This window comes from Homalodisca vitripennis, chromosome 4 (genome assembly GCF_021130785.1).
Source record: "Homalodisca vitripennis isolate AUS2020 chromosome 4, UT_GWSS_2.1, whole genome shotgun sequence".
Classification (NCBI taxonomy): domain Eukaryota; kingdom Metazoa; phylum Arthropoda; class Insecta; order Hemiptera; family Cicadellidae; genus Homalodisca; species Homalodisca vitripennis.
Genome location: NC_060210.1, coordinates 173,664,128 through 173,687,874, shown reverse-complemented (window position 1 = coordinate 173,687,874; position 23,747 = coordinate 173,664,128). Strand labels below are relative to the sequence as shown.

Sequence of the window (23,747 nt, the reverse complement as noted above, 5' to 3'; positions counted from 1 at the left end):
GTCCTGTGAGAGAGCACTGTGTATCCTAGCCCATATTTTAGTTTAATTTTTTCTTCATTAGATTTAGCTCCTTTGTAACAAAAGAAATCAGCACAGTAAATTGAGACTGAATCCACAACTTTATACCCTAGTGAAGGTGATGTTTGTTTGGTAAATACTGCATCAAGCTTGTACCAGTAAAACTTTCAACAGATAATTAGTAGAGTAATGATGTTTGAAAAGTCAATTGCAATGATCAACTATGGGGATAAATTTTTATGTTGGGTATATTTTGGATCAGTTGACTTGGGTAATTTAGAATTATCTACAAGTTTGAAAAAAGTCAAATATTAAATGAGTTAACTTTTTGCCAAACCATGTAGTTGACTAAGATGAGGTTGTAGACCAATATGACTTTATTATGGATTTCTTTGTAAGTCCCACATTTAGTACCACAATAATAAAAACATTTACTTCATTACTGGGGAGCCAACCAAGACCTAAAACGGATTTGAGGGGAAAGCCTCTCTCCTTTAGATTAGAATTTGATGGGTATATTTGTTTGTTTCTGATGTAAACAAATTCAAAAGAGGTTGAAATATTCTATAGGCATAGCAGTTATTGGAGGACAGTGTTTTAGTCCATAAAAGAAATGTTGTGACTAAAGGTTTCTGAATAAAAGTTTCTCATTAAAACATTGTCCTGAATATCATAATTCTGATCAGATTCAGCCATGAAGCTCAGAACTATCACTACATAATTGCTGGCGTGCATCAGGTATTCTAGGTATAATCACTGCTAATATTATCAAAATTAGGACTTGACTTCTTACATTACTATTACATACAAAACCTTGGTGTTTGCCACTAGAAGTACAATCAGCATCATTGGTGTCCCCAAAAATATCACTTATACTAGATTCTGAGTCCAATAGTAATCCAGAATTTTGACGACTTCATTGATAATAAACTTCTTCCCACCAAAAAAAAACCCTGTTATGTTTACAAAACCACAATGAAAATCAATAAACCCTTCTAAATTAATTAACTTACAAAATTCAAACAAGAATTTGTAAAGGTGTAAACATAAACAATCGCTTATAAAAAAAGGGCATAGGGGTTACTTGCATAGAGCATCACGGCTGACAGTGACATGTTAACATAGCAACATATAAGATGTCAAAGACATTTAAAAACTTATGTTAAAATATTATTTTGGTTCAGTACCTTGTGTACTTTAGGAAAGTCATACTAAAAAAAAAGAAAAAACAAGTAACTTAAAAGTAAGTTAAATTTGTAATGTTCTTTCTTCCTTTCTTTTTTATTTTCACATTTTCATTTGTCTACAATGGCTTCTTACAAATTTTGTGGTTCGTCACTAATAATATATTTAAGAAATAAATATACAATAGTTAACTGTTTTACAAATAAATAGTTAAAAGAAAAGAAAATAACTTGAATTAAATTCAACATTACAATAAGTTAAACTAAATATATGGTTACAAAAATGAAATAGATAACATTGAAACCATACAGTCAAAATTAAATGAAGAGAATCTCAACCATTGAAAAACTCCGAGATGAATGAAAGGCCTGGATGCATAGCTAAGATGTCAGGGTGGGTTTAAAAGATGACAATGAGTTAGTCACTCTTATTTCCGCTGGCAACCTATTGAAAAAACGTAACCCAGCATACAATGGACTTCAGTCAAAGGTTGTTGTTTGGTGTATAGGAAAACTCAGCATGGATCCCTTTCTAGTATTGACGTGAAAATCACCAGTTTTATTCATTGTTAAAGTAGTTTTAAATCTCAATATTAGAACGTCCTGGATGTAAAGCGAAAACACAGTAAGAATATTGTTTTGCTGAAAAATGATCTTGCAAGGATGTCAAGGACTTAAATAAAAAATCACTCTCAAAATATTTTTCTGGCACTTGAGTAATTTTTCCAGTAGATTAGAGGACCCCCATATTGTGACTCCATAACAAAGTCGGCTTACACAGTAGCCTCATGAACAACCTCTCTGCTAAAGATTGGTTTTAAAATTGTTATAGCAAAAAGAGCTGATTTGGTGCTAAACAAGAGGTTCGTGACATGAAGTCACCAAAAAAGGGATTGTTCAAGCCAAACGCCCACGAACTTTAAGGAGGGAGAAGACTGCAAGTTATTGGGTCATGTCTCATTATTCTCCATTATTCTCATACAATTCCCTGAAGGTAGAAAAGAGACCTTATGCTTTATCTTCAAGATCATTGCAGTCTTTTCCAGAAACCAAGAACTCATCAGCGAACATATTGAGATTATAACTTTCTCCCATGACATGAATGTCATTAATGTACAATATGAATAATAAAGGGGAGATTATGCAGCCCTGAGGAATTCTGAGTTACTCTGATTTATAGAAGGACAAAAATGAGTCAGAGGAGTTATTTATCTGTACTCTGTTGTCTTTCAGATAAAAAAGATTGAAGCGATTCAAGTACAATTCCTCTTATCCTATAATGAGAAACTTAATTTAATAGAACAGGTTAACACAATAAAAGGCCCTGGATAAATTGCAGAACAAACCCAACGCCTTACTCGACCCATCCAGGGATCAGAATAGATTTGAAAAATCATACAGGGCACTGATTGATGATTTCCCCCGTATGAAACCATGTTGCTGTTTGTTTATGACTTAAAACATGGATAGATGACTGGAGAGACAGGTAAGAACGACCTTCTCATATACTTTGGAGAATGTAGGAACCAGAGAAACAGGCTGATAATTAGAGATCTAAGAATGATAATCTTTTTTTGAGTAGAGGATGGACTGAGTATACTTCAACTTTGAGGGAAAACATCCTAATTCCAAAGACTAGTTTATGAGAATTGACAAAGAAGCCAGATCATCCACACAGAACTTCTGCAAAGAAGACAAAATGCTGTCTCAGCCACACTGGAGCTTTTTGTTTTGAGGGAGAGGATGCTCCGACTAACCTCCTCTTTAGAAGTTGGAAAAATATATTGAAGCTGGTACAGGAGGAATATATCGATGAGGCTTGCCTAGGGACCATTGAGACTCGCTACCAATGGTTTTTTGTTGCAATTTTACTTATGAACCTCTTTTTTCATTCGTTGCCTGTTTCTGTTCTTTACAATTTTCCAAGTCATTATTTTGTTTAGAGATTCTCTTATCAATTTATTGTTACACATTTTCTTTGAAATTGGAATGACTTTTCGAAGCAGCTTTACATAAGCCTTGTAGTATAAAATAAAATCCTAGTAGTAACAGTAAGGTCGTTATTACCGGTTTTCATTAAGTTACCACGAATTCTTTGAGTGATCATTGTCACCAATAGCGCCTTGACCCGGCAACCTGCCAACAACAATGTGCAGTGTGTTGCTTCTTTACAATTGTGAGCGTATAGCAGCATGAGTGCTAGTTCAACCTTGTTAGTTACAAGAGGTTATGTTCACATTTATTTACTCAAAATCTATGAGTTTAGTGTCCAAAGTCGAAATCAATGCAGATCGTTGATAATATGTACTTGCTGAAGATAAAAGGTAAAGAACGTTCCACTAAATTGCCTTTGTTAGGTACGGTAAATATAAAATAATTCTGAGGACCGATAATTACTGTACACTTCTAATAGGACCAGTTTTACTTGGTCAAGTTTTTATTTCTCACTCTCTACCTATAAATACCAATTAGTTTTATATAGTTTATATTCATAATATTAGTTGTCAGCCGATATTGATCCAAATGCTGCACGGCATACAGCTGATGGACTATGCAGCTGGTGACGTGTTGCACGGCCTTGATGTTCTTTGTTGCTATTATTGCTAGGTTATGACGCAGGCTAGTTGTTTAAAATTGATTGTTATGTTGTGAAATGGGCGATCCTCGTTCAAATTATATACGTGAACTATTGGATGATGAAAATATTAGTTGTGATCATGTAAGTGACTTATCAGCAAATAAAGTACATGATATTTTTTGTCAGATTTGTTTTCCAGTAATCTGGATTATAAACTAGTGGAATGTGAGTTGGGTTGTGAAAATTGGTAGTGACAGTGAAAACATTCATCATTATCTGATATTCCTCTTCCAAAGAATTCATAAAACACCAATATGGATGCGTACTGCCAAAAAAAGTAGTATATACTTTACATTTTTATCAAAAAACTTTTGTGTTGTAAATAAGTGTATATATTTTACAATCTTTTTGTTCACTATAATACTGTGTATATTTTTTTTACATTTACAGTATCTTACTATCCAGTCATGTGAAAGTTACATGGAATGAAACATAGAAAACAAACGATTTATGATTTTTTTTTCAATACAAGATAATAAGTATTGTAATATATATATTAAATATATATTATATATTAAAGGAAGTTTCATTTTATGATATTGAAAATTTTTTTTGTCCCCCAAAAATGCGAAATTTTGGGGGCAACCCAAAAAATTTCAAATGTAAAACCCCTATCAAGTGACCCCTCATTTTAAAGACCATGAAAAAACTTAAATATTGGTGAAAACCAGAGATTGCTATCTCTTTCCTAATCTGAAATAATAGCTATTATTACCAAAACAATTTTAATAACTCACCACGTCACGAAGTCAAATCAAATGTTCAAACTGAAGCCCCCCTACTATTTGGCAGCGAGATTAGCGTAGGGGTTGAACGCCTCTCTGACGTTTTGGAAAGTCTGAGGGTGGTATTTGGTTTGCAAAATTAATAATCCTGTTTCTTAAATCTTCAAGGTTTGCTACTGGTGTTTTGTAAATTGCGATTTTATGTGACCCCATAGAAAAAAGGTCCACGGGTGTAAGGTCCGGAGACCGTGCAGGCGCCATTCCTATTACACCACACGCCTACCAATCCACTGACCACGTAGCTGAGTTCCCCAGGAAATGTCGTACAGCACGATGATAATGTGATGGGACCATCTTGCTGGAAATGAACGATTTCTTCTTCAAATTCATGTTGATTCTCCCTAATAACAGTATTTATTGCAGGAAAAATTGATTCTTGTAACATTTCCAAATACAGTTGACCATTGAGATTTCCATTAATAAAATATGGTCCTATAATGTGATTCCCAAAAATCCTGGCCCAAACATTAACTTTTTCTGGTACTGGGTGTGAGATTCACGGGAAAACATGGGGATTTTCTGTGTCCCAGTACCTGCAGTTGTGTTTGTTCACATCTCCATTGACGAAAAAAACTGCAATTCATCACTAAACACAACGTTTCGAACAAACAATGGATGAGCAGAAATTAGTGCTTCCATTTCTTCACAAAATTGTAGACGACGGTCTGGATCGTCTTCGTTTAACTCATGGATAAGCTTAATTTTATAGGCGTGAAATTTATTTTTTTTTTTCAGTAACTTTACCACAGACATTTGGGAAACATCACAAAGATTTGCTACTAATCTGGTGGACTGCTGCGGATCTTCAACAAATTGTGCAACAATTTCAAACTGTTTGTCACCGCCTAAAAGGAGGCCGACCTGAGCGTGGGGCATCTCTGATGGAACGAAATTCTCGGAATTTATTTACTAAAGTTCTTAAAAGTATTTCCTTGTCACAGGTCTATCAGGTGTGCCAAATTAAACCGCCTTTCTGCCTCATGATAATTTTCATTCAAAATCCCGAAAGTAAATATCATTTCTACTTTGTCTTCGTGACTACGTGCCATTTATACTCGTAATTAGTATTAATTAGATAATATTATTTAAAAACTTACAATGCGAAAGTGCATCTAAATAAATTATTGTAATAACACTAAAACACATAAAACCTTCTCACCATTTTTATGAAAATTTAGTACAATATTTTGCAATTATTCTATTTAAAAACGCCCTCTATTTAATGCACTAACTCTCATTGTCGTAACTATGTTTAATAATAATAAAGATACGAAAGTGACAAAGTTCCAACAGCAATGATCAGCTGTTGGTGTCAGCTCTACTGTCTATTATAAATAATAATGCATCAGCTGACTCCATACTGCTTACCTGTTCTCACAAGATTGAAACAAGGAATGGACTAGTTTGTACTAACTGTACTTCGAGACCGGGAAAAGCCCAGTCACTCATTGACAATAACTCCTTATCAGTTTAGCTTCTAATATTGGATTCTTCGTCCATTGCATGCCTCACTCATTGAGAACACAAACAACCAATAAACCTGTTTCCACGCAGACGGAAACTGTACCCAAAACAAAATAAATTTAGGTGTAAAGACTTAATTACAATTTTTATTGGCTATGTTGTTGGAAAAGAGATAGCGATCTCTGGTTTTCACCACTATTTAAGTTTTTTCATGCTCTTTAAAATGAGGGGTCACTTGATAGGGGTTTACATTTGAAATTTTTGGGTTGCCCCCAAAATTTCGCATTTTTGGGGGACAAAAAAAAAATTTTCAATATCATAAAATGAAACTTCCTTTCCATATTGCACCACTACCCACAGGATATCTCCTTATATTACCTATAGAAAAAAAATAGAGGGGGGGTCCTGACTTTATATTCACCCTGTATAAACAATATTCTATTAAGGGGATATTTGCATTATTTTACATTTTTCTTTGGTTTCTAACAAAAAAAATTGATATATAACACATATTACTTAGCATTTAGCACATATTTTAAATAATATACTAAAAATATGATGCGCAAAGACAACAACCAGTGTATCATTCTGGGAGTTTCTTATTAACAATTGGAGGGTTAATGTAAGGGATATCCAGAAAGTAACTGTCATTTATCCATAGCGCAGGAAGTATTAAGAGTAGTGCTTCTAAGTTAACATCAGCATGTACAGTGGTTAAGTACGCCTCTGACTGTGCAAGGTGGATCATCGGGCATAGAGAAATGGAAAAGGATTTACAATGTTCAGCATTTCTTTCTTTTTCTCAGTAGTATTTAAATCATGTTCATAACTACTTGAATAAATACTAATTGAGTGAGCACTGCAAATCAATGGAATCTCCATTAATGCCGTTGATTGCCAGTTAGAGGGTTAGTAACAAAAAAAAACTCTGAAAAAATCACTTTTTGAAGCACTACTGCAATGAAAAACCTACCAGTCAAAGGATTCGTGATGTCATCATCAAATCCATAACAATTCTAGTTAAAAATTAATTAAGTTTATACCTCACAAAAAAATTCATTTCCTCGAAGGCCGCAGAACCAGGAAATCCACGAAACCTCCTCAGAACTGCTCATTTTTCTGAAACAAAAGCATATTTATCACAACTTTAATATTAATATATTCTTCTCTCTAAACCTTCAAAAACCTTCAATGATTAGATGTACACACACTCTAGGTCACGTCACACCTATACATTTATGTATATGCATTGATTTTTCAAAAATTTCTACATCAATGGCAAAAATTTATGTCCAAACACGATTAGATATTAGAGATTGAAACTTGCACCAATAGTATGTCTTATATAAGTTAATTAGTGGTAGAAAATTGATTCATTGAATTGGTTTGGATATTTTTGTCATGAAACTGACAAGACAAATCTATAAAAATAAATGAGATATAACACAAGTGGCACAAACCTATTTTTTCATGCATTACTACAAAACAAATACACAAATAGTGTTGGCCATTTAAATCTACCAAGTAAAGTTTGTTCAGAGAGAACAAGATCTTGAGCATCATTGTATATCCCCCAAGACTGCAGACAAACCAACTGACCTTTGCTGTCAGTTATAATCAAACAAGACTAGTGGACCAGTACCACTACAGCACTAGAAACAGGCTTTACTTTATCCTGGATCCTTACCATCTCAGCCTATATGAAAAAAAACCCTGCATACAAAGGTGCAGCTTTATTTGACTCACTACCTGACCACTTTAAGAGACCCTGTGAATGTACTGAAGGCTGCCACAACTACCTATAACACTTATTCTACTCAGTAAAGATCTTGGACTGAGGGAACAAAACATCAATACTGCCTTCATAAATCTTTTGTTTTTTATTCTTTTCTTGTTTTGTAATAAATATGACTATTGCTTTTATTCTGTAAGAAAATAAATTATTGTTTAGGCTAAATACAAAAACAAAATGAATGTCTACACTGTTTTTGTAGGTAAACAAATCTCTGATCTCTTTTAAATAACAATATTACTGAAATTCGTAATATTGTATATAGTATATTGTATGTTTATTTCTTTCAACCAATTTTTTAACTCAGAATCAACAGATAATGAAAGAATTTAGACGTTCTACAGCAGTGCCAACTGCATCTGCTTATGAGCAAATTTTAATGGGTTTTTCATTTTGGGCAGGTAGATGTTGGCAGCCTGTTGCGGCCATGTTTTGGTGTCAGCTGTTTCATTAGTGTTGTTGTCAAGTGAGTTCTGCCATTTCATGACAAGTTATTTCATCATGACAAGTTACACGATTGAGCAGCACGTTCAGTTGATTAAACTTTATTATCAAAATGAGTGTTCACTAGTTAAAACGTTATGTGCGTTGCGACCATTTTACAGCAGACGCGGAGGCCCTTCAATCTCAACTCTTCAACGTTTGGTAGCTAAATTCGAGAAGACTGGTTCGGTAAACAACCATCATACACCCAGACGTATTTGGTTTTTTGGTATCTGGATTTAGGCCTGCATTTGTACAAAATCCAAGTTACCTAGGAGCTCAAAGACAACGCCGTTTGTTTGCCAAGTGGACTATGAAGCGTTTGGGAGAGGACCCTAATTTCAGATGAAAAATTATCTCCAGCGACGAAGCACATTTCTGGATGAATGGCTATGTTAACAAGCATAATTGCCATATATGAGACAACGCCAACCCACATGAGGTTCACCAGGTAGCGATGCATCCACAAAAAGTTACTGTTTGGTGCGGATTTTGGGCTGGCGGTGTGATTGGTTCGTATTTTTTTGAAAACAACGTTGGTGAGGCCATCACTGTCAATGGCGAACGCTACAGAACAATGATAACAGATTTCTTTTGGCACAAATTGAACGATATGGACATAAACAACATGTAGTTTCAGCATGTGGTTATTCTTCGGCATCACATTATCTTGCTATGATTGTAAGACAACCTCCTATTGGTTGCTGCTGACGTCACCCGTTACACGTAAAATAACTATAATACTGAAATCGAGGGAGTTTGACCAAAATAAAAGATGTTTTTGTTAATTTAGACCTATTAACACTTTGTACCCTGGGCCCTTAATACATGTTTCGGCGTGGCTCCCTGGGGGTTTTATGATGCTTTAAAAACATTCTGTGTTATAACAGTAATTATGTTATAAACTCATACTATATATCTTTTTAAAGATAGAGATACATACTTTTTTTAAATGTATACTAATATAAAGTTTATTTTCAAAATAAAATTATTACATAATATTGAATGTTATGTAAAAAATACAAAACAATTTTTTTGCTACATAGCTTGTTAGTTCAGGTAATTCGCCTTAGAGTGGTAATTTTTAAAGCACAATTGTCTGAATCAAATACAGGATCTCTCAAATTTTCGTTTAGATCGTTCATAAAATCAGTATTTGGTCCTAGGTGTGTATCAAAATCATCGTCACTTTCCGACTCGCAGTCAAACAAAAGATCGCAAATTGCATTACTTTTGATTTCATCACCCATATTATTTAAACTCGAAAATAATAAGTAAATAATATGAAAGAAACTCAACGGAAAGTCGAGAAGAAAGAACAAAGCGAGTGTAAATACAAAACAAAACACACGGATAACCTCACATTGCTTGCATTTGCCTTTACTTCATTCAGTAAGAAACTAAAGTTCTGACTATTTACAAACAGTTAAATTCACATTTAAAATAACATTTGCTTCAGTATTTGTCGGCAAGATTTGTAGAAAACTTAGTAAGACATCACTAAGACTCACAACACAACGTAAAACACTACAAAGCAAACTGACAGTACCGACGATCAGCCGCGGCGCCTACGATCAGCTGTCTAGACTCGCTTGTAGTATGACGAAAAATATACGTATTTCATTACTAAAACGTGACCCAGGGATCTCAAAACCAACAAATACGAACTTAGACAACCAATGAACATAATCAAAATGTTTGAATCCAAAAATAAGATGACTGAGCTAAATAATACAATTAAATAACACGACCCGAGCTATACTCGGGCTCAGGGTACAAAGTGTTAAGAATAAAAATTCTTATCAGCCTGACACAAGCACCTCTGGCCATGAGTGTCAAAACTGTTGCCCTGCACTGATGGCAACATACAAAAAACATCCCTCGAGGAAAAACTTTTCTGGAAAAAAAATATTTCTAAGTGATCTGATCAAGAATGTCTACAACCATTACTGCTTTATAGGAACCGCAACTGGAATAAACAATAAAATATTGTAAACTCAACTTATCATAATTTCTACCTTACAAGAAATTTACTTCCACTTTTAATGTTCTAAAATTCATTTGTTATTTTCAAACACACCCTAAAACCTTATATTGTATTTTTCATTAGGACAATAGCAATAGGATAATAATACGAATCTCGTTTTCTGTGTGGTTAACCATAAATTCGAAAAACCTTTCAACAAACCAATAAATAATGAAAAAAGTTTAATAATAAATAAGCAAAACTAACATAACCATAACTTCCTATGTATGTACTATGCACTTACATACCACGTAGTAACTTCTGATCATAAAAATAACTTTTCTTGAATAATAAAATATACACACATAAAAATAACACATGATTACACATCTAACTTAAACACTCACTCTGAAAATAGCAATAACCAATTAAAGAGGAATAAATTAATTTCCAAATATTTTAACTGCTCATGTAATCTGCATCAAAACGAAATAACTTTCAAAACTAATATTAACTGTATTAGAGTTAACACTCTGTGATTGTGTAATAAACGCCATTGTTAGAGAGACTGCACGGCATAGTAGATGGTGCATAACTAAACTGTTCTGACCACAGAACACTCAGATAATGCTGAAAATCATAGATAACAAGAAGCACACTATAAAAATATAACCATAACTATTAAAAAACAAAGTTATATGTGATTTGCACTCCCTAAAACTATATATGTTTTTATTCAGGAGGATGAGCAGAATATGTTAATAACATTAAAATTTTGATTGCCTTATTCGGTAACATTTACATACAAAATAAACACACACAGGCTGTCTGCACTGATACTAAACTGAATTATCTTCAAGCTTTGCTATGTAAGGCCATCAACTAAGCATTCTTAATTTACTTTTTAATCATTTTCTGGATTATTTTTACATAAGCTACGTTTTATCATCTTCTTAAAACAGTACGTTTTCATTTCGAAACAGAACTTTTAGACAGTCACGATTCATATATTGCACGATAATTGATAATAAGCTTAAAATTTTTGTTATTTCCCAAATAGACCATCAGTCTAGGAGACCAAGGGGAAATGGGGTTTCTGGGTAGAGGATAAGAATCTAAGGAGGGATATATTTTGGTCGAGGGAACAATCAGGATACCAATATTCACACAAGAAAAGTACAAAGAATTTTAGAGTAAGACTATCGACTGCATATGAGGATAATTTAATAAGTAGTTTCTCTCTTTTTCATATTTTATGCAACAGTTTCTACTTCTATAGTGAAATTTGACTGCCGTTTATTCATTCACGATCTTGGTATCATTTGCCAATACGAATCTTACTTGCACATCTCGTTATAAAATTATTTTTTCCCATTTCATTGATTGGTCAGATTTTGCTGCATTGTAGCCTACATTATAAAATACAGACATTGTTCTTTGTGTTTTGTCGTCACCATTAGCCATTTTGTATTCGAGTTGTGTTGTGTTTGTATGATATTAAACTTCTACAACTGCGTTTTACCTACGTACAACATGTCTAGTGGGTTCTATATGAAGTAATTTTATTGTGTTAGTACGACTTTCTGTTATTGTATCATTTTTAGATCGACATGTAATTTTACATTTCTTTTCTTTATGAAACAAATGTGGTGGTGGTGGCCATTATACTCTAACTGAGCATGCACTGATGTTTTGTTGTTTTAGACCGGTTTAATATGGTTAGGCGAGTTTGTAATATTTAGTGAAGAATAATGAACAATTAGTGTAAAATTATACCTTTTAGAATGTTATATTTTACTCATCAGAACTATCGCGAGGGATGTTTTTCGTTTGTCGACATCAGCATGGGACATAACCAAAGGTGCTGTAGTACTTCACACTAATAGCTAGAGGCATTACTTTTAGCCCATTAAACTACTAGTGCTTTTAGGAGATTAAAAATCCTTCTAAATTTTAATTTTTATATGTTTTTTTTTAAATTTATTTTAAAGTATTTTCCTTTAAAAAAAAAAAACAAATAATATGAAGTAAACAAATCCCCTTTATCCTACTGAAAAACATAGTCATTAAAATAAGCATTTACAAAAATATCAATAGTTTTTGTTTAATTATTTTACGAGGCCTACACTCGTTATTCAATTACTATTATCGAATAATTCAATATACAATCCAACTCCGATATGTAAAAATCATGGAAACTATAAGATTAAAGGCTGACCTGGCAAATCACGAATTTGATGTTATCAACGTATTCTGCTCACCCTCGTGAACAAAAATATATATATAGTTTTAGGCGGTGCAAATGACAAATAACATGATTTTAGGGGGTATATATGAATAACTAGTTAAGTTTCTAATGTTTTAATGTTCTGTTTGTGTGCTGTGTCTGGCTAATCTGTTTACTTAATATTATCTGCGGCCAGGACTGATAGCGAACTGTTAGCATATCTGTTATCTGAGCGCTCCTGGGCATGAGTCAGCGCTTCACAAGATATCGAAGTACTGTAGGTTGGATCGAGTGAGTGCTTGACAATCATGAATCAACCATCCACTAGTTCGACCAGTCATAGTGAATTGTGTGAGTCAGAGTGTATTGTCGGGCACGTAGAGTTTATGTTTTGACCAAAACAAGATTATTTCCTTTTTAATAGAACATGGAATTTTTAATAATGAGTGTATTTGTTCATCGTGTGGTCGCATATTATTTTTAAAGCCGGGAGACTTTCAATGTTTCGTTGCGATATAAAAATAAAAATTCGGAAAAGTAGTAAAAAAAAGGTTTAAATGTTGTAATTTTAAAAAATTGGTTCTGGCAGGTTCCTTTTTTAAAAGAACACGCTTAGACATAGAGACATATTTTGGTGTGGTGACCACGTTGCTGCACTTAAAGCCACCGAGACAACGCTATATTTCGTTGGAGTTTGGCATTTTTGCAAATTGTGTGGTGGACTGGTATTTTTTCTGCCGCTAAGTATATTTCCATCACATTTCAACGACGTCGAAGAAAACTGGCGGTCCTCTGACAGTTGTTGAAATTGATGAGGCTAAATTTGGAAAGATAAAATACAATCACGGCATAAGAATTCAGGGACAGTGGGTTTTTGGGGAAATCGAAAGGCAGAGCAGAGATTCCTTCCTTGTTCCTATTGAAAAATGCGATAGACACACTCTGCTTGTCGTAATAAAGGAATGGGTTCTGGCAGGTACGAAAATTGTTAGTGACTGTTGGCAGGCCTGCAACTGTCTCGGTGACAAGGGATTGAGGCACTTCTCCGTGAATCATTCAATTAATTTTGTTGACCCTGATAACAGTGCACATACAAACACCATTGAGAGACACTGGCGAGAAGTCCCTCGTTATGGTGTCCAGAGTGATCAATTTGTCAGATACTTGGCAGAATTCATTTTCAAGGCCAAATATCCCCACCCATATATAGTTGGAGGAATTCAGCTGTGCTCGTAGGGCCCAAATACTACCCTTTCAACAAATAAAAGCTATCTGTGTTGTTGCGTTTACGTGCTAGCCGCTGAGATGGAGGTGCAACAATCTCTTTAACGTCTTTAAACTCACGATTTCGATTTGCAGATTAGTATTGACAAATACGTTATTTTCAAAAACACGTTAAACAACACTATAACAACTGAAAAACAAGGATAAGTCCTACTATTCCTTGTTATACTCCTTATTATTTGGTTTTCTCTTATTATTTAATTCTACCACAACCAGCACTATCACATTACAGACTGTTTTTAGCGAGTGTGATGAGTTATTTGGGCCAATACAATTCCTGAAAGGAGGGTTTTACTCATGAGTCACAGGAAATGTTTTCAGGACGCAGCGCATAATGCTACCCCGCCACCCCTCCCACCTAACACCACACACTCAAGGTCACGTGCACAGCTGAAGTCCTCGAACTGAACCAGGCTCCCTGCTCAGCTCTATCCACCAACACACTAATGGTAAGTGTTCTCTGTTAATGTCCATTTATATATTTATATTAGGGTTTTTCATGATTTATTAAGTTTTTTACATTTTACATAATTGCCTTTGCATTACATGTCAATTTATATTTCTGATCAGCCCCTCTAGAATTTGATATTTTACTGACAGGTACTATCTCGAGGGACGTTTTTCTTTCGTTGGCCGGAGGCACTAGTCTCTACTCGATAACAAGTAATTAATTTGTAGCTCAAAATTTAGAAAAACATTGTTCATTTGGATCAAAATTCTGCTCATTTCAGTATTATTTTTCATTTACGTTTGTAAAGATGGCGCTGCATCCGATGACGTCATCACGAGGTTGAATCACGTGACGTCCGACATGGATGTACAACATGGAAATATTGCTCCACGGGGGAATAATTGTTCCAATTTTTATGCTCTAGAACTTCGTTATTTCTCATTTCCACCCCATCAAACCTTATATTGTTTTGTTCTGCAGGACGATTCCAATGAAATAATAACGCAAAACTCGTACTTTGCCACTCCGGCCGTTACTGTGACAATTACCAAAATCATATACAATACGGGTTATAAATAACCATAACAAGAAGAATCTCGTATATTACAATTTTAAAACATAAATTTACTAATAATATTAAAAAAACCAACTATGGCCTAGACTTAGATATCAAAGAAACCTTAAAATATTACAACTTGCCCAGCTTAATATCAACGAGGAACAGTCTTTGTGAAATGGAGGAAAGAATTCAGGAGGCAAATCCACATAATGAAGCCACTTAAACAGTCACTTGTGAGAAATATCTCACATATTTTCCTCATATTCAATACACAATACACTATTTTCAAAGTTTAGAAATATCAGTTACTTCTTGCTGTTTATTGTCTACATTAAAATTACTATAACTAATAAGACGAAATCATATCCTAAGTTAAGTAATTTGTAATATCGAATTATTCCTTCATATAAAAACAATTGAACCATTCGATAATAGCAATCGAATAACGAGTGTAGGCCTCTTACTAAAGTCTACCCCATAACATTAGTTATAATTTAATTGGTTCTTTTGGTGGACCAATATGCATATTTTAAATGAGAAGGATTAATAGTATAACTCCTGTTACACATAACAAAAATTAATCACAGCCTATAGTAACCATTTTGTTTTTCATTTTCAATTTGTTTAATATGATCTTTTACTTGTAAATAACTGTTATTAGTCTTGTTTCTATGAGGATAAATGATATCTTTAGATGTAAATTGGAAGAAAGGGCTAAAATAGTCCTAACTAAATCTAAAAATGAAAACATTTCTCATTTCATTTCGTTAACAAGTTTTGAAAATATCAAGTTAGGTATAATAGATTTGCTAAGACTCTTTTACTAAAAATTTGATGTTTTGTTTTTTACATTGTACACAATGCTTATTTTTCTATTTAATAACTAACCTCAACTAGACATGAAATCTATGGCTATAGTAAGTTATGTATTTTATAATTAGTAAAACCAATGTAACAAAGCTAATATTAAGACATATCAATTATAAGTGAAAATATAACAATGGATTTAATTTAATTCATTAAATACAAATTGTAAATATTAGGAAAATACAGGAAATTACATATAAATAGAACCAACTATAACCTAGTAGTTTCCATGTTTAATATTCAAATAGTTCAACTTTTATTTCATCTAGAAGTGCAATCTGATACAAACACTTATCATTTTATATTATTGACTTGGTCAAAACGTAGCTTTTTAAACTATTTTAACGTTTGTATAGTTTATTATTGTAAAACTTAATGGAGGTAACCGAAAGCCTAGTTCCTTCCCAGTTTCGTCTAATTAATTGTGTAAATTAAGACATTTAGAGGTCTTCTAATTTTCTACATATTATACTACGACACTCGTGCTAAAGTTACTATACTAATTAATATATTCTTAACATTTAACACTTACCTAGGAAATGTAAACAAAATTTATTTCGGCGAAAATCACTTACCTTTTCCTACTTTGATTAGCCACGCTTGACGTTATTCAACAAAGAATCATTTTTTGTATTTCTTTGATTTAACAGTACCAACCGTAGAAGAAACAATACAAACTTCAGGAACTAACCATAGACTACAAAACTAAAACAGCGCCAATCAAAGATTGTGATTATGTTACAGCAAAGTTTTTATTCTCTAATCACAGTTCCTCAAGTTTCCTAAGAGTTTTCTACGCAACTACTGTTAGTTTACACAAAACAAATGAGTTCAGTGATTTTCATTGTTATATGTTACAAAAAGTACTCTTGACTTGTGCACGGGACTTGCATCCTCTGCAGTGACAACGCCTGGGGTGGACTCCAAGCAGCATCAGGGAATGTTTTAACTCTTTTCTTTTCTTTTCTTCTTTCTGTTCTTTATTTTTGTACGTATTAATAACCCTGCACCTGACGAAGAAGATAGAAACCAATCCTCAAAACGTTAGGTTATACGTTTTGTAACATATAACAATGACTAATGTCCAAAACCCTGTATACTTTCAAACCTCCCTTTTAACTTTCAAGAATGAAGCAGTTACATTAAAAAAAAAAAAAAACATTAATGTTTTCTTTGTTTTTATCACGGAGAGAAAAGTAAATGAACCGGGGGCAGCTCTTTTACTCTACGGATCGTTGTCTCAACGACCCTATTTTTATATTTGCAATATTAGTGTTGGGTCTTTTACACTACTAATCGTTGACTCAACGATCCTTTCTGAAAAATAACAAATATCAAAGGGTATTTTACACTACGAAGCGTTGTGACAGCGAACCGATTTATTAAGAAAACTAAAAGTTCACCCGAAAGGTTATTTGTCACAACGACCCATATAAAGAATATAAGGATAGAACTACAAATGGGTTAGTTAACGCAACAACCCTTTTTCCATCTAATTCATTCAATTGGGCCGTTTACACTACGGATCTTTGTATTAACGGCCCAAATATAAATTAAAAGTTGAAAAGTAGAAAAAGGTTCGTAGAATCAACAACCTAGTTTCAGAATAAGTTGAAATATATGCATTAAGAGGTCGTTGACGCAAAGACCCTATATGCATCGAAGCTCAAATAAGACATTCGAGGGCGTTTACTCAACTGATCGTTGTCTCAACGCCCCTCCGTCCCAAACAAGCGCTTTTAAAACGAAACAGGGTTAATCAGTCAACTCCTAGCCCGGTAGGCATGAAGGCTCTCTATGCCGAGTTTAGTCCTAACATCTGAGGGTAAATACTTTGTATACGTATTATACGTAAATATTTTGTTTATTATAACCTAACTTGATATTATTGAACTAAATTTAAAGTCTGGTGACAGTTGTATTTACAAAATATAAGAAATATTTTAAAGACATGACATTCTTGTTATGATTCCTATTTTTTGTTTATGTATTCAAAATATATTTCACTCATTTACATAAACTGAAATAATTTAACTATCATTCGTATTTCTACTTCTGTTGGAAACAGGTTGAGGTTTCTAATTATTGTTAAATGGTTAATCAAACATTACCCGACGTTCAAATTAAACAAAGTTAAAATGAAAAGTTGCAAACAAATTAAAACACTAATAGTAGATTTTTACAACGTCAACTCCAAACATACACTATGAGGAATTCGATTGACAGAAGCCGCCAAATTACAGTGCCGAAGCCACTCAACTGAGAAAGACGAAAAACTTAATTTCTGTATGCCTGTACGAACCACAATATCTCGAAAACAAATTGACTTATATATGGTTATTGTCGTATAGCGATCACTTTCAAATTGCTATTACGGTTAACCGTGATAGTGACGGGAAAATCGCAGAATAAATAAATTTGTAAGCAAACTGTGTACAATCATATGACAATTTTACATGTGGCATGGTAACACAAGTACTCTATCCATTCGCAAGATATTTCTAAAAATGTCTTATTTTTGTAAGCTTTAAATTTTACATGAAACTTTATTTATACCTAGACAAGAAGGAGCTCTATTCCATTTTGGCACATGTCTACTCATGCTTTTCGGCTGAGCGTCATTGTATCCTGTCACTCAGTAGCCTGGCAAAATGACTCTTCTGTATGCCAGGGGGATGTACAAATTTCTTTCTGTATGATTGTCTGGCTGTCTGTCCGCAGGATATCTAAAAAATTAAATGAGGTATAGACTTGAAATGTATAATTCAACTTCAGCAAAGCCTGTTACGTGACAAGTGGTGCGCGTACTCCTGCCTTGAAATAATAATAAGTTGTTCGTTACAATTACTGAAATGATATTTAATCAGGGTACATATAAATTAGGCTATTTTAATCAAAACTTGCATACTAAACACGAGGCATAATAATGCTCAATTATTTTCAATTTATGCAGTATGTATGTACCTACAGATTACATATTATTTATTAAATAACCTTATGCTTGGCAATATTATGGACATTGCTGGTTTAAATATACATACATATTAAAATATATTATTAATTTCAATAAACATTAAATCACAAAATTACTTGCTCCCCATTTATCTATGAGAACAGCTGCTTTGCAGCATAATATTTGCCATACCTCAATAAAACAAATCCTCGTTGGGAATAAAAACAAACCTTTTAATGTTCAATTATTACAAGAGCTTTGTAAAAATGACTGATCGTTGAGTTGAGTTTTGTGACATTATGATGAATAAACTAGACACGGAACCGGAACTACTAAACAGAATATTGTTTAGTGATGAGACCAGATTCATGAGCAATCGTACCGTAAATGGGCATAACTTTGTTATTGGTCCGACATAAATCCATATTGGTATATTGAAGTTCATACACAATATCCGTTAAAAGTTAATATTTGGGCGGGAATAATTAACACCACGTTAGTTGAAACGTTCATAATTGATGGAAATTTAAACACTGAAAATATTTAGAAATGCTTGTCAATCAGACTATACCTGCACTTCAACACATGTTTGGACAGGAGACCGACAACATTTGGTTACAACAAGATGGTGCACCTCCACATTATGGCCGGAATGTGCGACAGCATTGGACAATACTTTCCCAAGAAGGTGGATAGGGCGAAGGGGAGCTGTGCAATGGCCAGCAAGATCTCCTGACCTCAATCCTATAGACTATTTCTTCTGGGGCCACATGAAAAATTTAGTCTACCAAACGAAGCCAAATGTATATTCTGTAATGAACGAATGGTACATAGCAGCTTTATAATTGATGTAAGTTTTCAAGCGTACTAGATTGACTTGATTCTATATACAATTTTGGTGTGGCCGGATGTTTCATCTGAACACGTTTGCTTTCTGTAAAAAGTTGGGCACCATTATAAAAGATTTCTCCAGTCTTAACATAGTGAATTGAAAATCTACCTTTTGTAGAAGAGCGCAAAAGTAGCTCACTATATTGTTGTGGAGTATAAATGCGATCTGAAGTTCTCAAACTTCTTTTTAGGACGCCAAAGTCTCGATCACATGGCATGAATGAGTGTCCTCTCACAGGGAAAAAATGAATAATTTTCTCAAACCTTTGACTGTCACACAAAAATAACAGGAATCGGAGTAAAGTATGGTTTTTATTTTGTCCTCCCGTCGCATCACTAAAAACATACAGCTTTTTCACGGTTTCTGGTAACTTTTGTATGTATTGCCAAATAAACTAACGCACTTCATTTGGGGATTTTCCAGCTTCACCTTCATGATATAAATACAGGTCAGCGTGACCAATTTTTAGATCGTGGATGCAAAAAATATTTACATTCAACTGCCTAATAAAAAATACTTCTTGCACAGGAATGCGTGGAAGTGGTTGAGTTGCCATAAAATCAAAGCATAACGTTGCTGCGTCATCATCTTCATTTTCTGTTGCTATACGCAAAGCATACTAAAATTTGTTGGAACGTCTTTTATGTAACATTTGCTCCGCAGCTACATTCCTTTTAGCATTGTCACTAAGATTTTTGTCTTTCATTTTCACGGAAAAAGCTTCACAAGTACTGCAGACATCGACTTGAGGCCGTCCAAAACTATAATTAAAATTTTCTTTGTAATATTGAAGGAAGAATTTATATTTCACTATACCTTGGAATACAGGGTATTCCTCCAAAAACACTTGGTGCATGGTTTTGACATTCAACCTAGCATGTAAATAATGCTTCGGTTTACCACCATAGTAAGTTGTTTTTAAATCGTAATTTGTAATGTGATCATGAATCACTTGGCAAATTTCTCCACTTATAGCATTACCGCTACGTGATTGACCTCGTAGGTCCTTTGGGCTTTTACTAGCAACAAGCAGATTACATAAACGTCGTACACGGCTGACAATTATTACATTTAATTTCATGAAAGTATTTTTACATACTTCCTGGATTCTTCCATTAATCTTAATGTTATAAGTAAAAAAGTTAACTTTTTATTTTTTTCTTACTTCAACAGAATCTTTTTCGGTGTAATCGTCATCTTCCAGGTTAACCTCATTTTCTCCGATAGGCCTATCATTTCTCTTGTTTTTTCCCCTTGGGACGGCCTACTGCCATGCACTTAAGCCTCAAGGGCTTTTTGCGCACCCCGAAAACACCATGAGGCCTACCAGTCTAAAACTTCAGCAGTTCAACAAACCGCCGAAAACAACCTATCAAGTCCTCCTGGGAAAATTCACCACCCCTGTCCAAGCTACCAAAGATGGCATACCGCTCTCTTGCTATTGCAGGGCAATCAAAGAGCAGGTGCTCAGCAGTCTCCTCCTGCTCATTACACCTTCCACAGAGCGGATCCTCCTGAAGGATGCCAACTCTGTGTAGATGCTTCCTGAGGTGACAGCTTGCGACGTCTTATCGCTTCCCGTTTCTCAATGAAACTCTGTAGATATGCATCTGGTGTATTCTTACTATCTAATGAATAGAAATAGTTCCACATTTCAGTTTTATCTTCTTGAGATATATTAGAATAGCACTTTTCGGCACATTTACAGTTAAAATCCTCTTGTACTTTAGCATAGACTTTCTTACCCGAGTGGGATGAGTATTCTACACCTTTCAATCTAGCATTTTTTTTAAATGTTTCTCTTGTATTCACTTTCATTTCTTTTGTATTTTCTTCTTTTAATAGTCGGTTCACAATCACTTTCACTCGACATGGTAATAACAAAATATATTCCTTTCACAATCACAACAACTTTTAGGTTAAGAATATTATATGAAACAATAAATAATGACGAGTAAAAACATAGCTGATTAAACAGCAGATTACAGTGTTGCCAACGGCAACAAGAGGCAGAGAAAATCGTCATTCAGTACAGAAAAAACATATGTGCAGACACTTGTGTCGTTTCTGCACAGAACGAAATATTCTGATCCAAATTTAACAGGCAAAGGATCATAGCACATGTGTCATTTCTGCACGGAATTGTGCCCCTACTCAAATAGAACAAGAAAATATAAAACAGTGAAATTTGAAACAAATTTTACATGTGTCATTTTTGAAATGACCGATTCATATATCTTTAGACACAGCAGGGCTGATAGTTTGCTCATATGAAGTATAGTGGAATAATGTTACGGTTCTGATGGTTTGCTCCTCCAGGGGTATTTCCAGGCATCTTAGTATACCGATTTGTGTCTTTATTAGGCTCATTGTCTGCTTCGCTGAAATCGTCTCAGGATATCTTATTGGGCTATTCTCTTTTTGGATAGGCTATTGGTATCCGTCCGCAGTATTGTCTCCAACAATTTTATACTGTTTCTTAGTTCGGCTGATACTCAGAATTAGTGTGGGTGGTGTTTGCGACATATCAGAAACATGATTCGATGCTACTGAAGTTCCATTAGTGGCCTGAACTATTTTTCTACTAAGCAATATGTTCCCCATTTTATTTATATGCAGTCCATGCCACGTAAAATGCTGTCTCGTTAGTGCAGTCCTATTAAGAACAGCTAGTCATGCCCTCAATTTTCTTATTTAAAATATATTTCTTTATTTATGAAATGCTTTCTCTCAAGGTCAAATCTATGTAACAAAGGTACAACTATGCAGTTGGCGTGGTAGTTATCTTGAATATAAAAATGATCTATTTGATCTGGAACGTCACGGGTAATCTAGCGACTTTTGTAAGTGATGTTGTTCATGTCATTGGTCCCATGAATTATTACAACCATGTCCTGTGTCGTCAGGTTAGCACAGATTGCACCAGTGTTCAGCAGCATGTAATTTAGTGGAGCTCCTGGGCAGACATTTATAAAGACCTCGGTATCCTGAGTTTGGGGTATAATTAAACTGTCTAGATCTTTACCATGGTTGTCCGCAAGAATTTACATTTTGTTGAGAACATAGCTATGTTTTGTTGATTTTTGTTATTTTAGATCGAAATGCATCAGATGTTTTTGTTTGGCTTGGTTTTTATTTTTGGGTTATCTTTTAATTTTGTATGGTTTTTATATATAGGTTCTTCAGTTTCTAGGCTTCATAAAACTTTGTATCTATTTGTAAGGAGGATCGAGGGAAAGTTAGGCGATTAAATATTTACTTTTTTCCAGATAGATTTTAAGTCATCTTCTAGTAGTTGTGTTATTCTGTGGGCAATAAATGATTTTAAGTATAAATGTTCCAATTTTGTATGTTTGGTTTCTTTTATTCCCCCCCCCTTCCAATAATATTTAAGTTTCTTTTTTCCTTCAGTTAGCTGTTTTTCAATATTTAATCTTTGTTTTTAGATTGTTCCACTTTAATTTGTAAAATTTCCACTCTTGAGTCCATGTGTAAAAAGCCAACTTGTTTCTGCAATTTCCATACTTTTCATCCTTTTACATTTGATGCAGAAGTCTCCCCGATGTAACCTAGGCCTGTACTCCTCCTTGCAAGAACGAAAACTGTGTGGATTACCAAGGCCAAAATTAAAGATAGAACCTACAAACACAGGCTATTGTATTTATATACTGTTTATCATTTAATCTTCACGTATAATATTTTGTAATGTAAGTGGAAAGCCTCGAACTTAGTTTTGTGTTCGACTTAGATGCCAAAACAAAGTAGTAAGGATTACTATTTTTGTGGTTATTTACTAATTAATTAAAGACAGACTTGAGGCACTGTGAGGAGGCAGCGGGCCAAGCATATGTGCGGTACGGAGCTGACAAGCGATAAAAGATTATGATCGATCTGTTTACGATTTCAAAATTCATAGCACAATTGTTGCCTACATAATAACTGCCTGAAAATTTTCAATAGAAGTTAAGTAAAATAATTTTGTTACAATAAGTAAAATATTTTTTCTTCTTTATACGTTGAATTCTATTATTGACTAGTTTACAAATCAGTTCATAAAATTAAAATCTGTTTAGAATTAAAAGGAAAAAAAAAACAGAGAAATAAATTTGCCTACAGACGTGCTGGCATCCATCGGATAAATTTCGTAGTATTTTCCGGCTTGTTTAGCCTGAACTTTGAGATAA

The 23,747-nt window shown here is 34.0% G+C and overlaps 1 protein-coding gene across 2 annotated transcripts in view; it reads right to left on the bottom strand.

Annotated features, from left to right (window-relative positions):
• The window catches only part of LOC124360672 (casein kinase II subunit beta), a 29,032-nt gene extending 12,633 nt beyond the window's left edge, over window positions 1-16,399 (bottom strand). Inside the window, exons 1-2 of one of the 2 annotated variants that reach the window (XM_046814491.1) lie at window positions 16,294-16,399; window positions 7,133-7,208 (exon numbers count right to left, since the gene is read on the bottom strand). In XM_046814491.1, the coding sequence (XP_046670447.1) occupies window positions 7,133-7,204 (72 nt within the window). In that variant the 5' untranslated portion in view covers window positions 7,205-7,208; window positions 16,294-16,399. The other variant, XM_046814492.1, reaches the window with a different exon arrangement.
• Between the last annotated feature and the right edge of the window lie 7,348 nt (window positions 16,400-23,747).